General features: G+C 31.3%; 2 protein-coding genes across 2 annotated transcripts; one reads left to right on the forward strand and one right to left on the reverse strand.

The window, feature by feature from the left end:
* The first annotated feature begins 16,960 nt into the window (after positions 1–16,960).
* On the forward strand, positions 16,961–18,220 carry LOC130944877 (squamosa promoter-binding protein 1-like). The gene is made up of 2 exons (XM_057873453.1): positions 16,961–17,413; positions 17,659–18,220. The coding sequence occupies exons 1-2, from the start codon at positions 17,076–17,078 to the stop codon at positions 17,888–17,890; spliced, it is 570 nt and encodes a 189-aa protein (XP_057729436.1). The 5' UTR covers positions 16,961–17,075; the 3' UTR covers positions 17,891–18,220.
* A 594-nt stretch (positions 18,221–18,814) lies between these two features.
* Positions 18,815–21,134, reverse strand: LOC130944876 (probable protein phosphatase 2C 39). The gene is made up of 5 exons (XM_057873452.1): positions 20,920–21,134; positions 19,940–20,188; positions 19,476–19,752; positions 19,162–19,316; positions 18,815–19,065 (listed from the first exon to the last, which is right to left on the reverse strand). Exons 1-5 carry the CDS (start codon positions 20,950–20,952, stop codon positions 18,928–18,930), a joined length of 852 nt encoding a protein of 283 aa, XP_057729435.1. The 5' UTR covers positions 20,953–21,134; the 3' UTR covers positions 18,815–18,927.
* Positions 21,135–22,559: the final 1,425 nt, after the last annotated feature.

The following is a 22,559-nucleotide window of genomic DNA, read 5'->3' on the forward strand; positions in this document are numbered from 1 at the left end:
AAATAATATAAAAAATATAATTATAAAATTTAACAAAAATAAAATAAAATTTTTGTTAGTTTTCTGTATTTGAAAAAATATAAAATATATTAATTTAGTATTTTTATATATTGTCTTATATTTTATCATTTAAATATGATTTTATATTTCTATATACTTGATTGTCTTCCTGTGGTTTATGTCTATAAACAAGGATTTAATTTGTCTTCCGTGGAGAATGTTGGTTCTGATCCTAAGAATTTGATTAGAAAATTAACATATGTGGTTAGAAATGATGTCGTTCTGCTGAAAATAATTCTGCTATGTTTGACTTCAGACTTTATGTAATTGCTAATCGGATTAAGGAGATTTAGGAAAATAAGAACGGTTTGGTTGCAAATGAAGTTGGTGAGAAAGTTGTTGGATCTTCTTAGTTCTTAGTAACCTAAGCATGATGTAAGAGATAATGTTTTTTTTTTTATGTAACTGAGCTATTTAGGGATTATTTAAGTAGCAGACACATTTGTTTAATTATGTCAAATTGTTAACTCGACTCATTGTAAGAAAAATAGTAGATAAAATTGATATTTTTGTTCGACTTAATTTAATTATTTTTTTACGTTATAATAACAGTTGTTACCCTAAGGAAACTAACAATATGAATAGTGATGATAATAGGTTGTATTATTGTTACAATCGTAATAATAAAAAAAAAGAGGATGATCGTAATTATCAAAAAAATATAAATAGGAATAATCGTAGTGAATATAAAAATAACAATAGTAATATATAGTTATAATACTAATATTAGTAACTAACTAATTACACTAATATAAATATATGAATAGTTGAATACTACTACATACTTAGGATAAGAATAGAAGTAATTACAATCATAGTATTAACGGTGTTGATTCTAATGACACTAAAAATAATTTTGATGTTACGTTTTTAAAAAAATTATAGATATTTTAATAAGGAAATTATAGTGCGAGTTTTATTTGATAAAACTACTATTTTTTTACATAACAATTATAATAAATACCGTTCAAACAATTATGCAAGGAGTAGGAAAAATAGAAGTGACATCATAATTTCGCTTTGATAACGATAATAATAATCCAAATAGTAACAAGAGTCATAATAATAAATTCATAGTAATCTTTTATAATAAGTACTGTAATAATATTTATGTATGTCATAATAATAATATTCATGTAATAATGAAAAAAGTGAATTTTTTTTATGTTTTTATCCTTTTAAACAAATGTTTTTGAATTTTTTATTTATCTTTTTAAAAATTAGAAACAAAAAATAAACATTATTATTTTTATTTTTTTAAATATAAATAAAAATTTATTTCTATAAAAATTAAAAAGGTATGGAATGACATGAATTATATTTAATTATAATGATAGAGAGACGTGGTTAATACATATAATGCGTTTAGGTGACATTGAAATTAAAAAAATCGTGGGGAGAAAAAAGGTTTAGGTGACATAAAATTTAAAAATCGTGGGGAGAAAGAAGGATTTGATATCTATGGTGTGCACAGACTTAGAATAGATGTCATTTTTTTTTGGCTACAAGATGTTATTTATAAATCGTTTTTTTTAATAAATTCAATTTTTTATTTGATCTTTCAAAATTAGTTAAGTTAGTTATTAAGATTTCTGTTCTTTAGGCTTGTGTTAGGAGAACAGAGGATATATAAATAGCACTCAATCAGTAACTTGCATTAGTTACATGCATGCAATAATCATAATACACAATCATTTTCTTTTAATTATGCTGTTCTCTCGAGCATACTACAAAATTCCATCAATAGGTGCGATTGAAGTAGGAAGAAAAGATGCACTTCAAGAAATGTACAAAAAAAGTGAAAAAAGAGTGAGGAAGAGAAGATGTACTTCAAAAAATGTATAAAAAAAGTAAAAGTGTAACAATCCAAGCCACCCGCTAGTATGATATTGTCCGCTTTGGTACACGAGACCTCACGGTTTTGTCTTTGACGATAGGGATGATAGCCGAAACCCCCCCACAGTCACTCGTCAAAACGCGTCATGCTAGGGAGAGGTATCCACACCCTTATAAGGCGTGCTTCGTTTCCCTTCTCAACCGATGTGGGACCTTACAATCCACCTCCCTAAGGGAGCCTAGCGCCCTCGCTGGCACATCGACCCGGGCTCCAGCTCTGATACCATCTGTAACAGCTCAGACCACCCGCTAGAACGATATTGTTCGCTTTGGCACACAAGGTCTCACGATTTTGTCTTTGACGATAGGGATGATGGCCAAAGCCCCCCACATTCACTCGTCAAAATGCGTCATGCTAGGGAGAGGTATCCACACTCTTATAAGGCATGCTTCGTTTCCCATCTATGACAGTCCAGACCACCCGCTAACACGATATTGTCTGCTTTGCCACACAAGGCCTCACGGTTTTGTCTTTGACGATAGGGATGATCGTCGAAGCCCCCACACTCACTCGTCAAAACGCGTCATGTTAGGGAGAGGTATACACACCCTTATAAGGCATGTTTTGTTCCCCTCCCCAACCGATATGAGACCTTACAATCCACCCCCTAAGGGAGTCCAGCGCCCTCGCGGCACATCGATCCGGACTCCGACTCTGATACCATCTGTAACAGCCCAAGCCACCCGCTAGCACGATATTGTCCGCTTGGGCATACGAGGCCTCACGATTTTGCCTTTGACGATAGGGATGATAGCCGAAGCCCCATACACTCACTCGTCAAAACACGTCATGCTAGGGAGAGGTATCCACACCCTTATAAGGCGTGATTCGTTCCCCTCCCCAACTGATGTGGGACCTTACAAAAAGAAAGGTGAGGACCTGATTCAACATAATGGCAAAAACTCAAAGCCATTTGCTGCTATACATCATATATATACTAGTATTCTTGTACAGTAAATAAGCTTAGTAAATTTCTTTATCTTGTTGGACTATTCTACTACTATGTAGATCACTACTACTAATAGTTGCTTCCCTTAGGTTAGGTAACACATTCCCTCAAGTTAGGACAACAAATATCTTAGAGTCCTAACTTGCCAACTAGTGTAGAAAAGTTTTCTGGGGTCAAAGGTTTTGTTAACAAATCTACTACCTGTTCATGTGTTGATATAAGCATTAAGTGGATTAATTTTTCTAGTAGTTTATCTCTAACCACATGACAATTTACCTCTATGTGTTTGGTTCTCTCATGGAACACATGATTGGTCGCTATGTGAATGGCCGCTTGGCTATCCCAGTATAGATTAATAGGTTCAGTGTAGTCCAATCCCATGTCCCTGAATATCTTTTTTATCCATATTGTTTCACGAGTTGCTGATGCAAGAGCTCTATATTTTGCCTCGGCTGATGATGATGCCACTGTTGTTTGCTTCTTACTTTTCCAAGAGACAATTGAACTTTCAATGTAAAAGCAATATGCAGTAGTGGACCTCCTCAAGTCTGAGCAAGCAGCCCAGTCTAAGTCGCTAAAACCTGTAACACGCAAATCAGACTGAGAGGGAAAGAATAGGCCTTTTGCTGGTGCAGATTTAATGTACCTCAAGATACGATGAGCAGCCCTAAGATGCAAATCAGTAGGTTTGTCCAGAAATCGACTCAATTTTTCAATTACAAAGCTAACGTCGGGTCTGGTGTTTGCCAAATGCAATAGTTTACCAATCAATTTTCTGTATTCACCATTATCGGGTAAAGAACTCCCCCCATCTTTTGTCAATTTGGCATTGTAATCCATGGGAGTTGAGATGGGTTTGCAGTCCTCAAAACCAGCTTTTCGTAGCAAGTCCAAAGCATACTTCCTTTGGTACAATGCAACTCCCTATTTGTTTCGAGCAATTTCCATCCCCAAAAAAAATTTTCAAGTCGCCAATGCCTTTAATTTTGAAACGAGCATTCAGTAATGCTTTAATGGAATCAATCTCAGCTAGATCATTTCCAGCATGAACCACATCATCTACATAGATTAAGAGAGTTGTAAAATCACTGGCTTGTGATTTTGTAAAGAGACTATGATCTGACTTGGAGTGATGGTAGTCATTCTTGAGCAAGACCGATTTTAGCTTGTTATTCCACTGCCGACTTACTTGTTTGAGGCCATATGGTGACTTTTTCAGTTTGTAGACCATGTTAAGGGGAGCTTCTAATCCTTGGGGCACTTTCATATAGACTTCTTTCTCCAACTCGACATGCAAAAAGACTATGTTCACATCGATTTGCTTCAAGAACCAGTCTTTGGCAACAGCAATGACTAACATAATCCTTAAGATACTGAGCTTGAGAACTGGGCTGAATTTGTTCAAGTAATCCACCCCCGGGAACTTGGGTGAAACCTTTGGCGATCAATCTCGCATTGTGCTTCCCTATGCTATCATCCGGGTTATATTTGAGTTTGAAAACCCATTTATACCCGATGGCCTTTTTGCCATGTGGAAGGGAAGTAATTTGCCATTTCTGAAGAAGCTCCATGACATCAAGTTCTGCTTTAATAGCATTTTGCTAACTTTCATGAGCTATTGCTTTATCATAGCATCTAGGTTCTTTGTCTGTGGAGATGGCTAGGAAAAAATTCTTACCAAGGATCCGATAAATCACATAACATTTCAATGCATACTAAGGATCAATCAATCCAAACTTACCAATCATGACCTCTGCCCGAAGCATAACCAATCACGGCATCAAACCTAACATATAATTAAATCTCGGCCTCCGGCCCAACATATCCAACCAACACTCGGTCTCAAAATAGAATCAATCACAGGCACAAGCAATGCAAGGCAAATACAATTAAAGAGCAATTACAATAAGTACCACAATTAACAGTTAGACATAATTTATCAGATAGACAAATCAAAATACTTAAGCACACCCAAACAATAACAAACAAATGCAGTATGATGCATGCCTGTCCTACTGGCTATGAGTTCACGTATTGGTTAAATTGCCAGAACCCGACCTAAATCCGTTTGGCATCTTCCGAATTAGTCTCTTGTCGTGCATCCCCATGAGGAATAATTCCGTGGGAGAGTGTCCTATCACCTTCTTCTAGAAGTATATTCAGGAAAAAATATTTCGTGAGAGAGTGTCATACCACCTTCCTCTGAATGCCGTAAAATTCTGTGAAATAGTACCCTACCACCTTGAAACCAGAGAGAGACGTGGGATAAATAGTCCGAAAAAAAGTGCCATACTACCTTCCTCACTTTTAGCATACACAATTAAAAGAGAATGTGAAAAATATTTTGTAGGAGAGTGTCCAACTATCTTCCCCATATCCGCCCCACAAACACATCCTCAGGAGGAATAATTCCGTGGAACTTGTGGGACTAAGTCACTACCCTTGTATCTTACCCAAGTGTTTCAAATATAAAATCTCTTTAAAAAAAGAAGAAAACAAATTAAATCCATCTTTCTCTCATAAAGCTCATTTTCATCAAACTAAAAGTCCCAGATTAACTTCAATAATCCATTTCTTTAATTCCATTACTCTTAAATCACTTTTGATTTTAACCAAGTACCCAAAATCACTTTTAACTTCATTCCTAAGTTTAAAACATTCCGTTACACCAAATCAAATTTAAATACTTTAAATTCACTAAATACTTTTCAAAACATAACCCTTTAATTAAAAGTAATCCAATAAAACTTATTTTGTTTAACCAATTTCTCAAAACTAACTTTAACTTCACTTTAATTTTAAAAGCTCTTCCCAAAAGATTCAAAAAACTATTCTTACTTCCCAATCGTAATCTCAATTGAAATATAATAACTTATTTTAGAATAATTACTTAAAAATTCATTAAAGATACCCCCAAGAATACAATTCTCTCCATAGTTAATCAAAATCAAATTATATAATTTTTCAATCCAAATTTTTCAAATAACACTACAAACAAATTTAATTTTTTATGAAAATTTTGGCAACACCTCCCCTAAAATTCGAATTTTACGACCCTTACGAGTTCTCTCATTCTCATAATTTTTAATTTATCTTGATCCAAAACAGTACTTAATCCAAAATTTACCAAATCAATTAGAATTTTAATCATTTAATAATATCCAATCAACCTACGAAAATACACTTCATCAAACAAATTTCAATCCAACGGCCAAATCAAGGAATTTAATATAACCAAAAAAGTACGGCAACCCATCACGTTCAATAATTCAAGCAAAACCAATTCAATAATCACCAACTCAATCAAGAAGTCACTAACTAAACATTCTCAATTAGTTAATGAATCAATCAAGCAAACAATTACATCCATTCCACGCAACTCAGTTCAATCCATAAGATTTACAAAATCATAGAAGTATATTTTTTATATCAATATCGACTTATAACAATTCTTGAAAATAAAAAGGTTTTAAAAAAAATCTTTACCTTGAACACGACTAAACTACGCGACAAACTCCCTTTTTTCTTTTAGTTCACGGCAATGGCAACCACAATGTCCACAGAAACTCTGCCGTAATGCTGCGAAAACAATAAACGCAGCATGCAATAACAGTAACTTAACTCTAAGACATTAACATCACAAAATCCTCAACAAACTATAACAGAGTACTAATGGCGAGGGTTTCAGAAGAGAAACACTTACTGTACCAAAGAGAAATGAAGGAATAGAGCAACAGCAGCTCCGGTGGCGGCTTCTGGGGAGCAGAACGGCAACAAAGAACTCCAGCAACAAAGCTCCTTCAATGACGATTACCGTCGCTTCGACGGTGACAGAACGGCATCCCCAACGACACCGTGCAACACACGCTGGTGACTGCAGCAGCGACGGCAACGAAGCTTCCCTCTCCCTGGCCTTCGTGGTTCTCTCATCTTTGCAAGCTCCCTGCCACTTCGAAGCCTTGGTCCACAGCCACGACGACAACGCTTTCAGCGACGACAGACGCGATAGAGTTGGCAGCTTTCAGGCACGATGGCGGCGACAGGATGCAGTAGCTCGACAGCGGGATTCTTCGGGTCCACGGTGACGTTCTCCATTGACAGTGACGACAAAGACTCCCTCTAGTGGCGGCGACGTACACGTCGATGACGGTCTCGTCCTTCTCGGTGCGTTCTGCCCTCTCTTTAGCTCTTGTTCAATGGCGATGGCGGCTCCCAGCCCAGCCGGCGCCGTCCTCTTCCTCTCCTCCTTTCTTTCTTTCTTCCGTGTGTGAGGGGTATGTGGGAAAGGGGGTGGCGGCGATGAGTTAGGGTTTTAGGATGTGTGTGTGTGTGTTGAGTGTGTTGTGTTAGGGTTAGGACTAATGTAAGTATTTTTAATAAAATAAAAAGGTAGAGTAGAAATTGAAAATCAAATATAGTTCAATATAATTATTTTTGAGAATAATATTTATTTATCAACTTATAAATTATTTTTAAGAAGTACTCTAATTTTAAATTAGAGATAATAAAATTAATTTTTTTTAATTTATAAAATAAAGTTCAAAATATTAATTAACTCGTAATTTAATTTCCAAAAATTTAGAATTTTATAGAGAGACCAACTATATTGCAGAAAGATTGGATAGAATCCTAATAACTGAAGGCTAGTTACATAATAACCCGTCTTCTATAATAAATAAATTATCAAAAAATATATCAGATCATGCACCACTCCTCTTAGATACTAGTTTTCAACTAGAGAAATCCAAAAGAAGGTTTAAATTCCAAAAAAGATGGTGTGATTTGGTAAAAATTGGATCATAGCTGATTTCTAGAGTTTTCGGTTTGAAGGCTCAACAATATTTGTACTTCACAAAAATTGAAATTATACTGACACAAACTTGTTCAATGAAAACAGTCATCCAATTTTAATCCTAGAAAGGAGATTGATATTCTTCTTAATAGAATTGAAACTCTCAGAGAGACAGGTGTAAATGGAGGATAGCAATTGAATGAATTAGAGAAGGAGCTTAAAGCAGCCTACTGTAAAGAAGAATGTTATTAGAAGAAAAAATCGAAGATCAAATGGTTGAAAGAGGGTGATAAAAACACCAAATTCTTTCATCACTTGTTCTAATCCCAGATTCAATACAATAACATCAGAAAATTAGAAAAGAATGATGAAAAATTCGCCACCTCTCAAATAATCAAACATGTCATTAAAATAATCAAATTTATTTTTATCAATATAATATAAAAGTTTTATGAGATGCTAGATATATATTTTTATATGCAATAACTATTAGTTAATTTTTTGTATATACATAATAATATAATCGAAAGAAAATTAACACTTTTTTTTTTAAAACGAATATTAAAGAGTCATTAAAATTTATTATTTTTTGCCATCATTTAGCCATTAACTTAATTGTTTTAGTGTAATTTTTTTAGTCTAGTAATTTAATATCATATTTTATTTCATACTTTTAAATAGTAATGACTAATTAATGACAAAAAATAATAAATTTTGATAACTTTCTAGCATTCCTCTATTATAAAAATAAGAAATCAAATTTTATAAGAGATGCTTCATCAATCATATTATATATATATATATATATATATATATATATATATATATATATATATAATTATTTATATACAATATATAAATATATACAAATATATAGTGAATTAATTTTTAGTGTACATAGAGTATTTTGTTTTATATGTTTATGAAGTTCATTATTTATGCATTTCTAATAAGATGGTAAATTTATTTTTATACAAAGAAGATCCCCTTTTTTCAAAAGACAAAAAAAAATACACCGTCACAATTTACGTTCAAATTCAAATATTGTGATCGACATAATTTTAGAAATAAATACTACATAAACATAAAAAATTAACTATTATATATTTATATATAAATTTATATTTTATTTAGCTCATTTTTAATATATATTTTTATATGAATAATTGATGAATACTTAATTTTGGCATACACGTAGCAGGATTAATTTTAGAAACACCTTTTTTTTTTTATAGATAAAAAAAAAGTGAATGCTACCCAACCCCCTCTAAAATATACCCTTTATTATGTGTCACATTATAATTGGTCCTTATCTTAACCATAGTTGAGTTATTTTATAATTTATTATTCTTAAAATATCAAAGCTCCACTCTGGTTAATTGAAGCACATTCCACTTCTCCATTCTTTGTTTATCACTTCATCACTTAGATTTGGTCCTTCCAAGCACCGTCGCGTTCGTGACAAGAAGCGCTAACGTCATCGCCATGCCCTCCCACACAACCTCTCTTCCCAGTATAGTATAGCCAGTGCCTCTTTTTTGCGTGAATCACTGCTTACCCACATAATTAATGGTTAATTTGGTTATTAAATTTTTTTATTAAAAAATATATCTTTATTTAATTACGTGATGGAACACATATTTATATGTAAAATATAATATAATAAAATAAATCTATTCAAAGTATTTAAAAGTAAATTAAAATCATGAACATACAAATATAATAATAAATTGTACTCCAAAAAAATAAACATATTTTTTTATCATACATATATATTTAAAAATAAATATATTATTAAAATTAATAACAGAAATTTAAAATGATAAATTTAACTTTTTTTACCGTAATTTTGATAGTATTTTTATTTTAATTTTTAATTTATTAGTACTTTATTATTTAATTAATAATTAAATAAATTATTTTTATGAAAATTATTTTTTATATTATATTAGAGAAGACCAATATAACAGTTTAAAAAATAAATTGTATAAATATTTAAGAGATAAATAAATACATACCTAAGTAATGTTTAGTTTGATTATTAAATTTTTTTATTAAAATAAATCTTTATTTAATTACACGATAGAACATATATTCATATGTAAAATATATAATAACTTTATTTAGAGTACTTAAAAGTATAATTAAAATCAGAAAAAATAATATTTTTATTGTACATAAATTATTTTAAAAAATAATAAATTGTTAAAATTAATAACATAAGTTTAAAATGATAAATCTAACTTTTTTACAAGTATTTTTATAGTATTTTATTCTTTTAATTTTGAATTTATTCGTACTTTATTATTTAATTAATGATTAATAAATTATCTTCATGATAAATTATTTTGTATTATCTTAAAGAAGAGACCAATATAACAGTCTAAATAATGTAAAAATAATTTTTAAATAAAAATAGATAATATTAAAATTTTTAAATACAAAAGTAAATTATATAGATAGATATTTAAGAGATAAATATGAAATACATGCCTAAAATAAATAAAACAGACAAAAATAATTCTCCATTTCCCAATAGTATTCCCATTTTGTCTGTTTTATTTATTTTAGGTATGTATTTCATATTTATCTCTTAAATATTTATACAATTTATTTTTTAAACTGCTATTTGGTCTCTTCTCTAATATACAAAAATAATTTTTTCATAAAATAATTTGTTTAATTTTTAATTAAATAATAATTACTAATAAATTAAAAATTAAAAAATAAAAATACTATAAAAAACGGTAAGAAAGTTAAATTTTATTATTTTAAATTTCTGTTATTAATTTAATAATATATTTATTTTTTAAATAATATATGTATGATAAAAAAAATATGTTTATTTGTTTGGAGTACAAATTTTATTATTATATTTGTATGTTCATAATTTTAATTATACTTTTAAATACTTTGAATAGATTTATTTTATTATATTATATTTTACATATAAATATATGTTCCGTCACGTAATTAAATAAAGATATATTTTTTTAATAAAAAAATTTAATAACTAAAATTAACCATTAATTATGTGGATAAGCAGTGATACATGGCAAAAAGAAGCGCTGGCTATACTGGGAAGGACAAGTTATGGGCGACGGAATTCAACGACGTGACTAAGGGATGATGCACTAAAGAAATAGAGGCTGTATGGGAAGGCAGTAGATGACGATGACGTTGGTGCTTCTTGTCACGAACGCAACGGTGCTTGGAAGGACCGAATCTAGTGATGAAGTGATGAAAAAAAATAGAGGAGTGAAATGTGCTTCAAGAGCTTTGATATTTTAAGAATAATAAATTATAAAATAACCCAACTATGGTTAAGATAAGGACCAATTACAATGTGACACATAATAAAGGGTAACTTACATGTTATTTTAGAGGAGTTGGATAGCATTCACCTAAAAAAAAATGTTACCTTCAAAATTTAAATGAAAATTTAAATAATTAATGATAGAATAATTTCTATCAATTTCATAATAAAGTCTCATCCTTGTTACGTAATGAATAATTGCTAATAGTTGAACTAATAGTAATAGTAATATGTATAGGTAGTATAAGCACAAGTTGATATGAACTAATACTAATACAGTTAGTAAGGTTAGAAGAGTTAGTTATCAGCTTGCGACTAATATTTATGAATTTAACTAGTTCAAGTTAAGCAATCGAAGACATGATATAGTTTGACCCTAAAATATAAAATAAAAAAAAAGAGAAAAAGAAAGTCAATAATGAAGGTTGTGCATAGTGTTGTATGTATCTGAAAAAACAAGAGAATCGGATACCTTTGTCTGTTTCTTACCCATAAATCATCGTATAAAGTTGTAGCAAATGAAAATATATTCAAACGATCGAGTGTGCCGTGAAAACAAGACCTTGATTTTAATGTTGGGATGGACCAACAAAACAAACATAAAATTCGATGTTGCTACTACTTAGCTTTGTTGCATTGTGATGAATGAATGAATGATGCCTTTTAATGCCTCTTATCTTATCAAACCAATCAATACACGCAGCTGTCTAAATGCACCATCATATCTATCCCTTTCTTTCTTTTCACAAAGACATGCAATATATTTAAGAATTAAGAATGAAGAATGAAGAATTTCTTCTATCTATCTATCTACCACTATGCAAGATTTTCCTTACTTTTTTGTACATTCGTATACAATTCCTCACAACTGTCCTTCAACACAAAAAGGAGGAACCATCTTTTCAAATCGATTATATATATATCATCACTAATTAATTCATTCTTTAATTATTAAGATAATTTTTTTAAATTTATTTTACACTTGATAATAAGAACATAAAAAAATTGAAATGTTTTGTTTTAAGAAGAACAAAGTTAATTTAAAAATTTTAGGTTAATATATAAATAATGTTGGATCCGGAAAATCATAGCAAATATTTTTATTTTTATATTGGGTTTGATAGTGGTGCTTTTTTGGATTGTGGGTTGTTGTGGTGCAGAAATCAAACTCTAAGGTGTAAAAGTTTTCTGTTTCAAAAAAAAAATTGGGATACAGAAATTAAATTCTTTAATTTGGTTCTTTTTATCGTTTTAAAAAATACCAAAAATTATAATATTAAATTATATTACTTATTCTGCTTTCATAAAGAAAAAAAAAATAGGCATGGATTTTTGTTTTGACATGCATAGTGGCTTGACTAGCAAAGGAAAATTACTGAGAGAAGAATAAAAAAGAAAGAGAGTGGGGGACCAAACCCAACTCAATATGAGAGTGATAGGCACAAGATTAAAGATTTTTCTTCTTCTTCTTTTTAATTTCTTTTGTGGTGAATTGTGATCTGTGTAGCGTGTGACACATTCTGATTCTCTCGTTGCCAGAGAAGGCAAAAGATGTAATATTCAGTTTGCTGTATTATACGAATGATTCCACATTTACGGCCAAACATCATTGGTACCAATGCCATATTGATTTTTTATTTCCCATCTAATTTTTCACTACCATATTAATATTCATCATACATAAACACACGAATTATTATGGCAGATATAAGTGACTTAATTTCCCTAAAGCTTAAAGCTTCTTTCTCCCTACTTTTTAATATAAAGTTTAGTTAATTAATTAAGACAATTCACTATAAGATGTATAGAATGAAGTTAAAGCTTTTATCATTTTTCATAGGATTTAGTGAAATAGTGCCCACTGGTTAAAGCTTTTTAACACAACAAGTCTAAATTGAGAGTTGTGTAAAACTGATAAAAAGAATATTTTACTTAAATAAAATGGTTGCGAGAAATCTTTACTCAAATCGTAATTTTAAACCGTGATAAGGATATTTTAAAATCGTAAATAAAATCATGAGAGTTGTGTACAACTGATAAGGATATTTTAATTGTAATTTTTTTATTTGCGTGTGTCCTGATTATTTATTATGTAAACCGTGATAAGTTACCACGTTTTACTTTTTATACATAAATCGTGGCAGGTAAGCACAATTTATGAAGTGACCAAGATGAGTATAAACCATAGTAACTAAGTGTAATAATAAATTCGCAGATATCTAACTCGGTGGGAGCGAATTGAGAACACAATATATATTCTATAAATTAAATTTTTGTAAGGGAGTAGTAATTTTAATTAATAAAGTGTATTTTATATTATATTTTGTATTAAAATAATTTAAATAATTAATATTAAGTTAAAAATAAATACTTATCAAATTCTTTAAGAACCCATTTGATATTTTAAAACAAACATCTAATAGTCACTTTTTATTTTTAATATGGTGGGAGATGTGGGGTGATACAGCATTATGGAGAATAGGGGTGCTTTCCCTGCGTATGGTACCAGGAAACTGAAATCGGACCGAGCGATTTAGAGCAAAGAATTCGGACGGTCCGATTAGAGGAGATCTAGAAAAAAATATTTTTTTAATAAAACTCGGAGGGTCCGATTTGATTTTTTAAAAAAAAAAAAAACTTAAAAAGGGAGGGTCCGTTTTCATTAAAAGGAAAAATTAAAAAAAACAAAAATTGAAAACGCAGGGTCCGTTTTCAGTTAAAAAAAAAAAAAACAAAAGGTGTAAACGGACGGTCCGATTTGATTTTAAATAAAAAAGAAGAAAACAAAAACTAATCGGACGGTCCGATTTGTGGTCAATGAATTTTTTAACAAAGAACTCGGACGGTCCGATTTCTCTCTGTCCCACACCTGTGTCGAACACCTATATACACCATAACCAAACACAACTCACACACTCCTCCAATATAAAAAAAAATTAGCCTCTAATAGTTTTGGTGTAAACAAATAAAAAATAACCAATTAATTTTAAATTGATTTGACATCATTTGAACAAGTCGTACTTTATACGATAAAACCTATTTTTATGTAGAATTTTTTCTTTTCTGTGTTCAGTAAAGCATTCTGCTTAATAAAACCCTTTTAATTTAGTACAACGTTAGTTGTTAATATGCCTCTTAATCATCATGAAATAAAAATGGATTAAGCAATCGCTAAACACGGTGGATATCAAGATAATATGAAATAAACACTACTGTAAAAGATTATCCAAATAGCAATTGATTTAGCGATCAATTTTATTCTGATCCTAAAAAAATCATATCGATCACCAAATAGATTTAGGCATTTAGGCATTTAGTAATGCTAAAATCAATCGTTATTCTAATTATTTTTTGTAGTGTATGTATTTCCATGGTATAAATATTTTTAATTAATGTCAAAAACAAGATGATATTTTTAAGGTGAAAATTCAGATGAAATTGACTTCACGTGAAGTTGATATTTAAGAGTCGTTAAATGAAAATTTAATCAAATCAGTCAAATCATCTCACGGCTCTCAGATATTAACTTCACGTGAAGTCTACACATGAGTTTTCACCTATTTTTAATGAGATGGGGAATAATAATCCCTAAAGCTTTGAAAAAACTGATTAAGTGGTGAAGTGAAGCGCATATGTTTTTGTCCGCTATATGAGCGGTTAGAGTGAAAAACTAGCATCAAGTACCGAGTACGATAGCATCTTGCATGCTGTCTTTCTTGTGAAGGAAAAACCATGGTGGCCATGGTGCTATTGGCGTGCCAAGTCACGTCAGCACCACATGCTTCTTGTGTAGCCATTCTTCGTACTCTTATACTACCCCTTCTTCCATTCCCATCACATCATCTCTTTTACCATTTTCTAACTAACTCTTTTCCTTATTATTATTATATCAAATTTAATTTCCATATAAACAAGTTTAATTACATATAACTGTAACCAAAAATAATTAATTTTAACAACATTTGCTATGTAAATAGTCATTACAAAGCAAGGTTTTCAAAAATTGAATTGTTAATAAATTGTTGGAATTAGATGTTCAATAGTTAAAAGATTAAACAAAGTTCAATTATAATAAAATAATATATTTATTGATAAAATATATAGTTGGTGAAGAAAATATATAGTTTAAATCAAAAAATATATTTTTTTGTTTTATTATTTTAAACTAGTGTTAAAAGTCGAATTAATTCAACCGATTTATCAATTTTAATCAGTTTATTGACAATCATTTTTATCCTGAAACGAATTAGTCTAGTTAAACCGTTCGAACCAACTAATTCGTTTTGATTCTTAGAATCAGATTAAAAAGAATGAAATGTAATTAAATGACTGTAAAAAAATATTATAAATATAGCACTTGTTAATTAAATAGAGGTGTAAGCGAGTATGAATAACCCAATTATCCGATTAAACCTAATATGATCTGATTTTTATAAATACTATATATGATTACTATAGGGGTGTAAGATGTAATTACACCCAACTTTAATTGGTTGAATATTAGATATGAGGATACGAAATTCGATCCGATTACTCAAAATATTATATTTAAGAATATATATATATATATATATTAAAAATTATTAATATGGTAATATAACTTTTATCAATTTAACTTTAATTTTTTTTAACTTTTTAACAAATTTAATTTTGATCGGATATCTAATTATTCGGACCGATCTAACTTGTATTTAAGCGGTTTATGAAAAGAAACTCTAACTCGATCTAATCAAAACCGATCTATTTTAATCAGTTTAGGTCTCATTTTCGCTCAAACCTAATATAATTACACCTTCCTAAGTTCTCTATCGGCAATTCTGAACCTTCTATATACCATATCCAATTGTGTTTGAAATATTTTTACATTAGTAAAAAAAATAATTGTGTTAAATAATTGTGTGATCATGATGTGGAGTAAATTATTGATACATAATTTATATATTAGAAGGCAAGAAAGTTTTGAAGAGTAAGGAAAGAACAAGGGAACAGTTTGGCACTGCACAATTAAAGGAATAAATTTCCTTTTGTTCGTTCTAGCTAGTCCTTTAAGGCTTCCATGGAAAACATGACATGTCTCTCTCAACCCTCTCTACCCTCTCTACCCTACCCTCTCCCAATCCTATGAATGCTTTACAGGCTTTACATTTAAAAATCTAGTGACTCATTATCATAAAAAGCTCAATACCTATCCTCTTATATATGCTGTTATGCATTATTTCATTGATTGAATTGAAGTGACTAAAACTAACTAAAACAGAAGGACACCAAACTTAGCTAAATCCAATGTTTAATTCTCTTACTTACTCCAATGCATCATGTAGCTGAAATATTTGCAGCAAACCACATAACTTGTTATCATGGTTATTATAACCAATTAAAATATTTTACACATAGCGTATCGCATTCTGTGTAACTATGACTGTTATTAATTTTTATGATGTAATTAGATATATAGTGTAGTTGAAAGCATGGATTGTCCTATGCACTATGCATGTGATATGGGGTCCCTTGTTCAACTCCGTATCAGAAATCACATCAACAAACAAGAACAAACAAAAGGAAGAGAGAAAGAATCCTCCTCTTTCCATTTTGTAATTCCTTGAGGACCAATAGTTGAGCATTTACCATGAACGCGCTCTAGAGTCATCTGAGAGAACTGTCTCTTTCAAACTAAACCATTCATGCAAAATCCATCCCCCACTTCCCACTTACTCCAACAATTTAGATTTAAACTTTCTCTTATTAGCTTATCATTACACACAAAAACCTTCTCTATGCATTGCATTGCTTCCCCCCATTCTACTACTAATACAACATAATTGCTTATATATATATATTTATAAGTACTTATGTAACTAAATTTTGTTGTAAGTAAGAACAAGAATTAAGAACATAATTAACTTAAAAGGTGGCTGTGGTCCACACTAGTTCCACCTTCCTTGTCTACCTTTTTGCCCCCTATAAACCCCCTACACTCCTCTTCTTCCACTCCCATTTCTTCCCAAAGAGGAGGTTCAAAAAGGCTATTTTCTTCTTCCTCTTCATTGTTGTCATTGTCACAATGGAGGCCAGGATGAGGAGAACAACAGTTGAGAAGATGAGGAAGGATAGCACAGTTGATGAGGTAGAAGAGGAGTTAGAAGAGGAAGATGAGAGTGGTGTTGGTGATGGTGTCCTTGCAGAAGAAGAGAAGAAGAAAAGTGCTGTTGGAAGTGGGAGAAGAGGATCAAATGGGGCAGGAGGAGTTTCTCCACCCTCCTGCCAGGCTGAGAGGTGTGGCGCCGACTTGACCGAGGCAAAAAGGTACCACCGCCGCCATAAGGTGTGTGAGTTTCATTCCAAGGCACCTGTGGTGGTGGTTGCAGGGATGAGGCAGAGGTTTTGCCAGCAATGTAGCAGGTGTTCAATTCACACAAATATTGTTTTGTTTTTCTCCTTTTTTCCTTAGAAACTAAGCATAGTACTAATTCTGAGGTAAATCTTGAAACTATTAACATGCATCTTAAATGATTTTGTTAATACATTAAGAAATTGAACTGATTTTTCCTATTATTCTTCACAAAGATCATTATTGTTGGGTATAGTTCAAAGTACTAGTTCCATGTGTCTTACCTTGTAGAAATATCTCTGATGAGTCTGTGTAGGTTCCATGACCTGGCAGAATTTGATGAAGCCAAAAGAAGCTGCCGCAGGCGCTTGGCCGGACACAATGAGAGACGCCGGAAGAGCAACATAGAGCCTTGCAACGAGGGAAGCGGCCGAGGCGGCAAAGGGCAACCCCCTAAGGAAAGCCACTGCAGAAACGCCGACGATCGGGGAAGAACTCAGATGAACATTTCAGGGAGCTCTGGCTACAAGTCCTTCCATATCAGATGAAGTGAATCTGTGTTCAGCAGGCTCCCTCTCTTCTGTCACCCTATGGTTCCTTGCATTCCAAGGCATATAATAAGAAAAAGAAAAACCCCCTTTTTTCTATGTTAGAATAATAAGAATGTAATCAAGAGAAAACTATCAATATCTAAAGGGGTGTGTCATTTGAGATGTAAACTAGTTTGTTTTCATGCAGCTTTATGTTTTGTTTTACCTCCTCAGTTACTTTATTGTGTTTATGTGTGCCTTAGTATATAATAATTATCCTGTTATAGAAGTCTTTGAATGGTGTACTTTCACTCCACATGATTAGAATAAAATCTCTGTTGCTTCTTATGGGTAAATTCTCACACCTCAGTTTATGCTATACTAATAAAATGTGTGCTAGATACTGATTCTGTTTGAGACTGGAAACACATTATTTTATTGATTTGGTTTCATTTTGAAGATGCATTTTTCCCCCAATATGGCATCAAATGTCTACACAAAATATTTGTAACCTCTATTCCTTTGATGAAGGGTCATTCCCAGCTTCATTTTTAAAAGCGGTTATTATAAAGAAATTCCAAGTCTATGCTTAGTAAGTGTTTTAGAACGAAAAATAGAGAGACAGAGACAATGAAGAGAAAGGCAAGATTAAAGAATTATGTCTTTGTTTCTTTTCTTACAGTTTCCAACTTTTGGGTAGACACAAAGTTAGTCAAATTGTCTTGGGACAAAAACATTTTACTTAATTATGTATCTGTCTCTTTTTCCAAACAAAAGTATATCTCTCAAATCTTTAAAAATTATGACACTAACCAAACTTATTTGCATATAAACAGATTAGGCTGCAGTTTGGTCTTACACAATCAGGAACTAAATCTGTCCCACATTGTTACTTAAAATAATGGGTTCTCACAGTTGGTTTTTATCAAGGAAGTTAAAAGATGACACCCTGAAATGTGGTTTCTTACAATGAAACCACATGATGAAGCTCTGTCCATATATTGAAATATGTTACACTTGAAAGTTTCTGAAACATCATATATTATCTTTTTTGTTCACTGAAATTTCACAACAACGCAGGATATATCATCTGTGCTTTTCCTGTTAAGTGCTTCTTCAGTAAGGCGTTTCGCCGAAGACCGAGCATCCTTTATGTCTTTGATGGTATTAACTGCTTCTTGATTTGTCATTACCTGGAATGAAATGAACGAACATATTTGAACACTATGTGTACACGTATGAGAAGATCCATAATGTGCATGGAATGATATTCATTTATCAAAATTAACCTTCCATAATCCATCACTTGCTAATATGAGGAATTCTACATCATCTTGTACAAGCTCCACTGTCACATGTGGTTCTGAACTCAAGTGTTTCTTCAGACTTTTGTCACCAAATGCCCTTGATACTGCCAACCGGCCATCAACCCTTGGAACGTCGCCTGAATTGGTGACAAAGGATTCATTCTTAGCGCCGGAATGAATTTGAGTGGTCAACAAAATTAGATAAGGGAAAAAATATAAGCTCCCTGAGCTTACAAACCATGACTGGACAACCTAGTTCAACACTAATAAGATCATAGATTAATAAAATGCCATACCTGGAAATTTTGACACAAAACCACCTCTATTTTTTATATCTTCACTTTCTGTGTGTGGTTCATGATCCTCCGATAGTTGTTTGGCAAGGCCTTTCTTGCATAAGACGGCCCGAGAATCACCAATATTAGCTATGACTAACTTCTGACAATTCATCAATATTGCAGTAACAGCAGTTGAACCCCCTCTACCCAGTTCGCCTGATTTCTCCAAAATGCTAGAATCGGTTATATTATAGGCTCTCCTGACAGCATTTTCAGGATCTTTCCAGAAGTCAGGCTACATGTGATGAAAACAAAAAGGAATGATTACACTTCTATAACACATTGCAATCATATTCATTCAAATTGAATTGGCACTATGATGCTACTTTCCAATTTGGTCTTGAGGATGTGGGGATCTGACTTAAACAAAAACCAACCCATAGATTTAGTACTAACCATAAAAGGCAAGGATTCGACCTTACCTCTTTTAAGATGTTTTCAAACAAGTGAGACCGCAAGTAATTAGGCACATTGTGACCGGCATGGCCATCGAATATCGCAAACAAGCCAAGTTCATTGCTATCAACTTGCTTAAATTCAGCAACAACAAAATCCTCCATGGCATGGTATGATCTTCCCTTTACTAAGTGAAATCCATGAGTTACACGCCTTGAAATCTTGCTCTTTCCTTTCCCCGAGTCAGGTTCCGACGAACGCAGCCCAACTTTTTCCTGCATGCAATATTATGCTCATGTCAGAATGGAGCAATTCCACAATTGCAACATTCATAAGGGCAAGATAAATAAGCAAACAGATAGTGTGCATTGAAGAAAGCAATCCAATATCTTTTATAATAGCTTTTGCAAACTACTTGAAAAACCACAGGTCCATGTAAAGGAACAGGTGGATCTGGATGGTAAAGCATGCTATGTTCTTTGATAAAAAGATGATTACAAAAAGGTAAAGAAAGTGAGAAGTAAACTGTAGAAAACAGTGCCAAGTGCCAAGAGGAAGAGCAAGCTGGTGCTTTTCACAATTCACATTCATGATTATCAGAAACAAAGATACAATTACAGATTACAATCATGAATTCTAGTAATTTATCTTTTTCTTCGTATACAGATCAAAGCAAGTTGAAAGATTGAACTTTTCCCCAATTCAGAAAAATAATTTATGACAGTGTCACAAGTCAAAGTCAATGATTGTAGAGATAAGTGCATTCTTGAGTTAGGACAATGACAACCACAAATAAAAAATGAATAATCAATGAAGTTCATAGTAATTGAGCAATAGAAGCAATCCAATTGAACTAGCTGATGAGTATTAACATAAAAAATTAAAGATCTATATGCATAATTTCACCATAAAAAAAAAAGCAAGAGAAAAAAAGTTTCCTTTTTGCTTTTCTGATGCAATCATTAAAGCAATAAGTCCAATAAAAACAAGTGGGAATGAAGAATACCTTCATCTTATGGAGGATTTCTCTTGCAGCCATAGCTGAGTTGAGAGGAAGGTAAAAGAAGAAAAAGGTTGTGTGTTGTGCGTGGTGATGAGAGTAGAAGAAGAAACAAAAAACAAGTAAGTGGTGTTTAGAGATTCCTTTGACGTTTTTAAGAGACAAGACCACTGTGACTAACTTTAACTAATAAAACTGCTATTTAACTCTTCTTACTTTCTTTCCCTTCTTTTGTTTTTTTTTTTGTTTTTCTTTTGGGGGCTTATATATTATTAAAGTTAGATTTCTTCAATTAATAAAATTTATTATGTCCAATCAACTTTAATAAAATTAATTAAATAAATTAAAAATAAGAAATTTTTATTTTTTCATATATCACTTTTATTTTATAAAAGTTAGGTTTAATTACTCTGTTGGTTCTTATAGTTTCTCGAAATTTTCAATTAGATTCCTATACTTTTTTTCTTTTTAATTGAGTCCTTGCACCAATTTTTTTTTTAATTAGATCCCTACACTTTTTTTTTCCTTTTATTTAGGTCCCTATACCAATTCTTTCTTTTTTTAGTTGGGTCCTATAAAATTAAGCCAATTACTATTAAGAAGGACTTAATTAAAAAAAAATTAGTGCAGGTACTCAATTAAAAAAAAAAAGTATATGGACCTAATTGAAATTTTTACGAAACTATAGGGACCAACAAAGTAATTAAACCTTAAAGTTAATACATGTTTATATTAATCTTATTTATTTTTAATGATTTTTATCTAAATTTTTATTCTTAAAAAAGTCCACCTTTCATGAAATATGAGATCATGTTTAAAGTTTTATGATAAATAGTTAAAATAACGTATATTTATTGACAAAACTAGATTTTTTAAGTATAATGTAAATATTTTATTTGATAAATTATATAATATTATCAATGAGTAATTGTTCTATTCTAAAGAATATATAATTTTTTTATTATTTTTTATATTTTAATATTAAAAATAGTAAAATTTTAAATTTAACCATTATTTTGTAAAATTTTATAGTAACAATACTTTATATGTTTTGTTTAAAAAATAAAAAATACTTCATATATTTTTATATATTATCCTCTGTAATAAATATTATATTGGTGTTATTTTTTTTGTGACTGAAATAAATTAAACAAAGAAAAACAAAACAAACAAAACAAGGAACTGCTTAAATAGAGGGGCAGTCCCGTTTAAGACTACTCTTAAACTCTTCCCAAGGTGAAAGAAGCTCCACATGCGAAAGTTGTAACTTCATCGTCATCTTTGCCATAGTATCTGCCACCGTATTTGCATCTCTCATAATCAAACGAAAGTCAACACGCCAATTCCAATGTATGATATCTCTTGTTTTGAGCACCAATGGATCAATAAACCCAAAACCATCTTGAGTAACAAGATTAAATGCTTCCACACAATCCGTCTCACAAATAACATTTCGTTGACCCACATCCCAAGCTAAGAGATATCCTCTCCAAATAGCAAATAATTCTCCTTGAAGAATACTATTACTCTCAATAATTCCCAAACACCCCATTTGCCAACTCCCATTACAATCTCTAGTAACACAAGCAAAACCAACACTATCACCCGAACCAAAATAACTAGCATCACAATTAATCTTAAAAGTA

This window comes from Arachis stenosperma, chromosome 8, assembly GCF_014773155.1.
Source record: "Arachis stenosperma cultivar V10309 chromosome 8, arast.V10309.gnm1.PFL2, whole genome shotgun sequence".
NCBI lineage: Eukaryota > Viridiplantae > Streptophyta > Magnoliopsida > Fabales > Fabaceae > Arachis > Arachis stenosperma.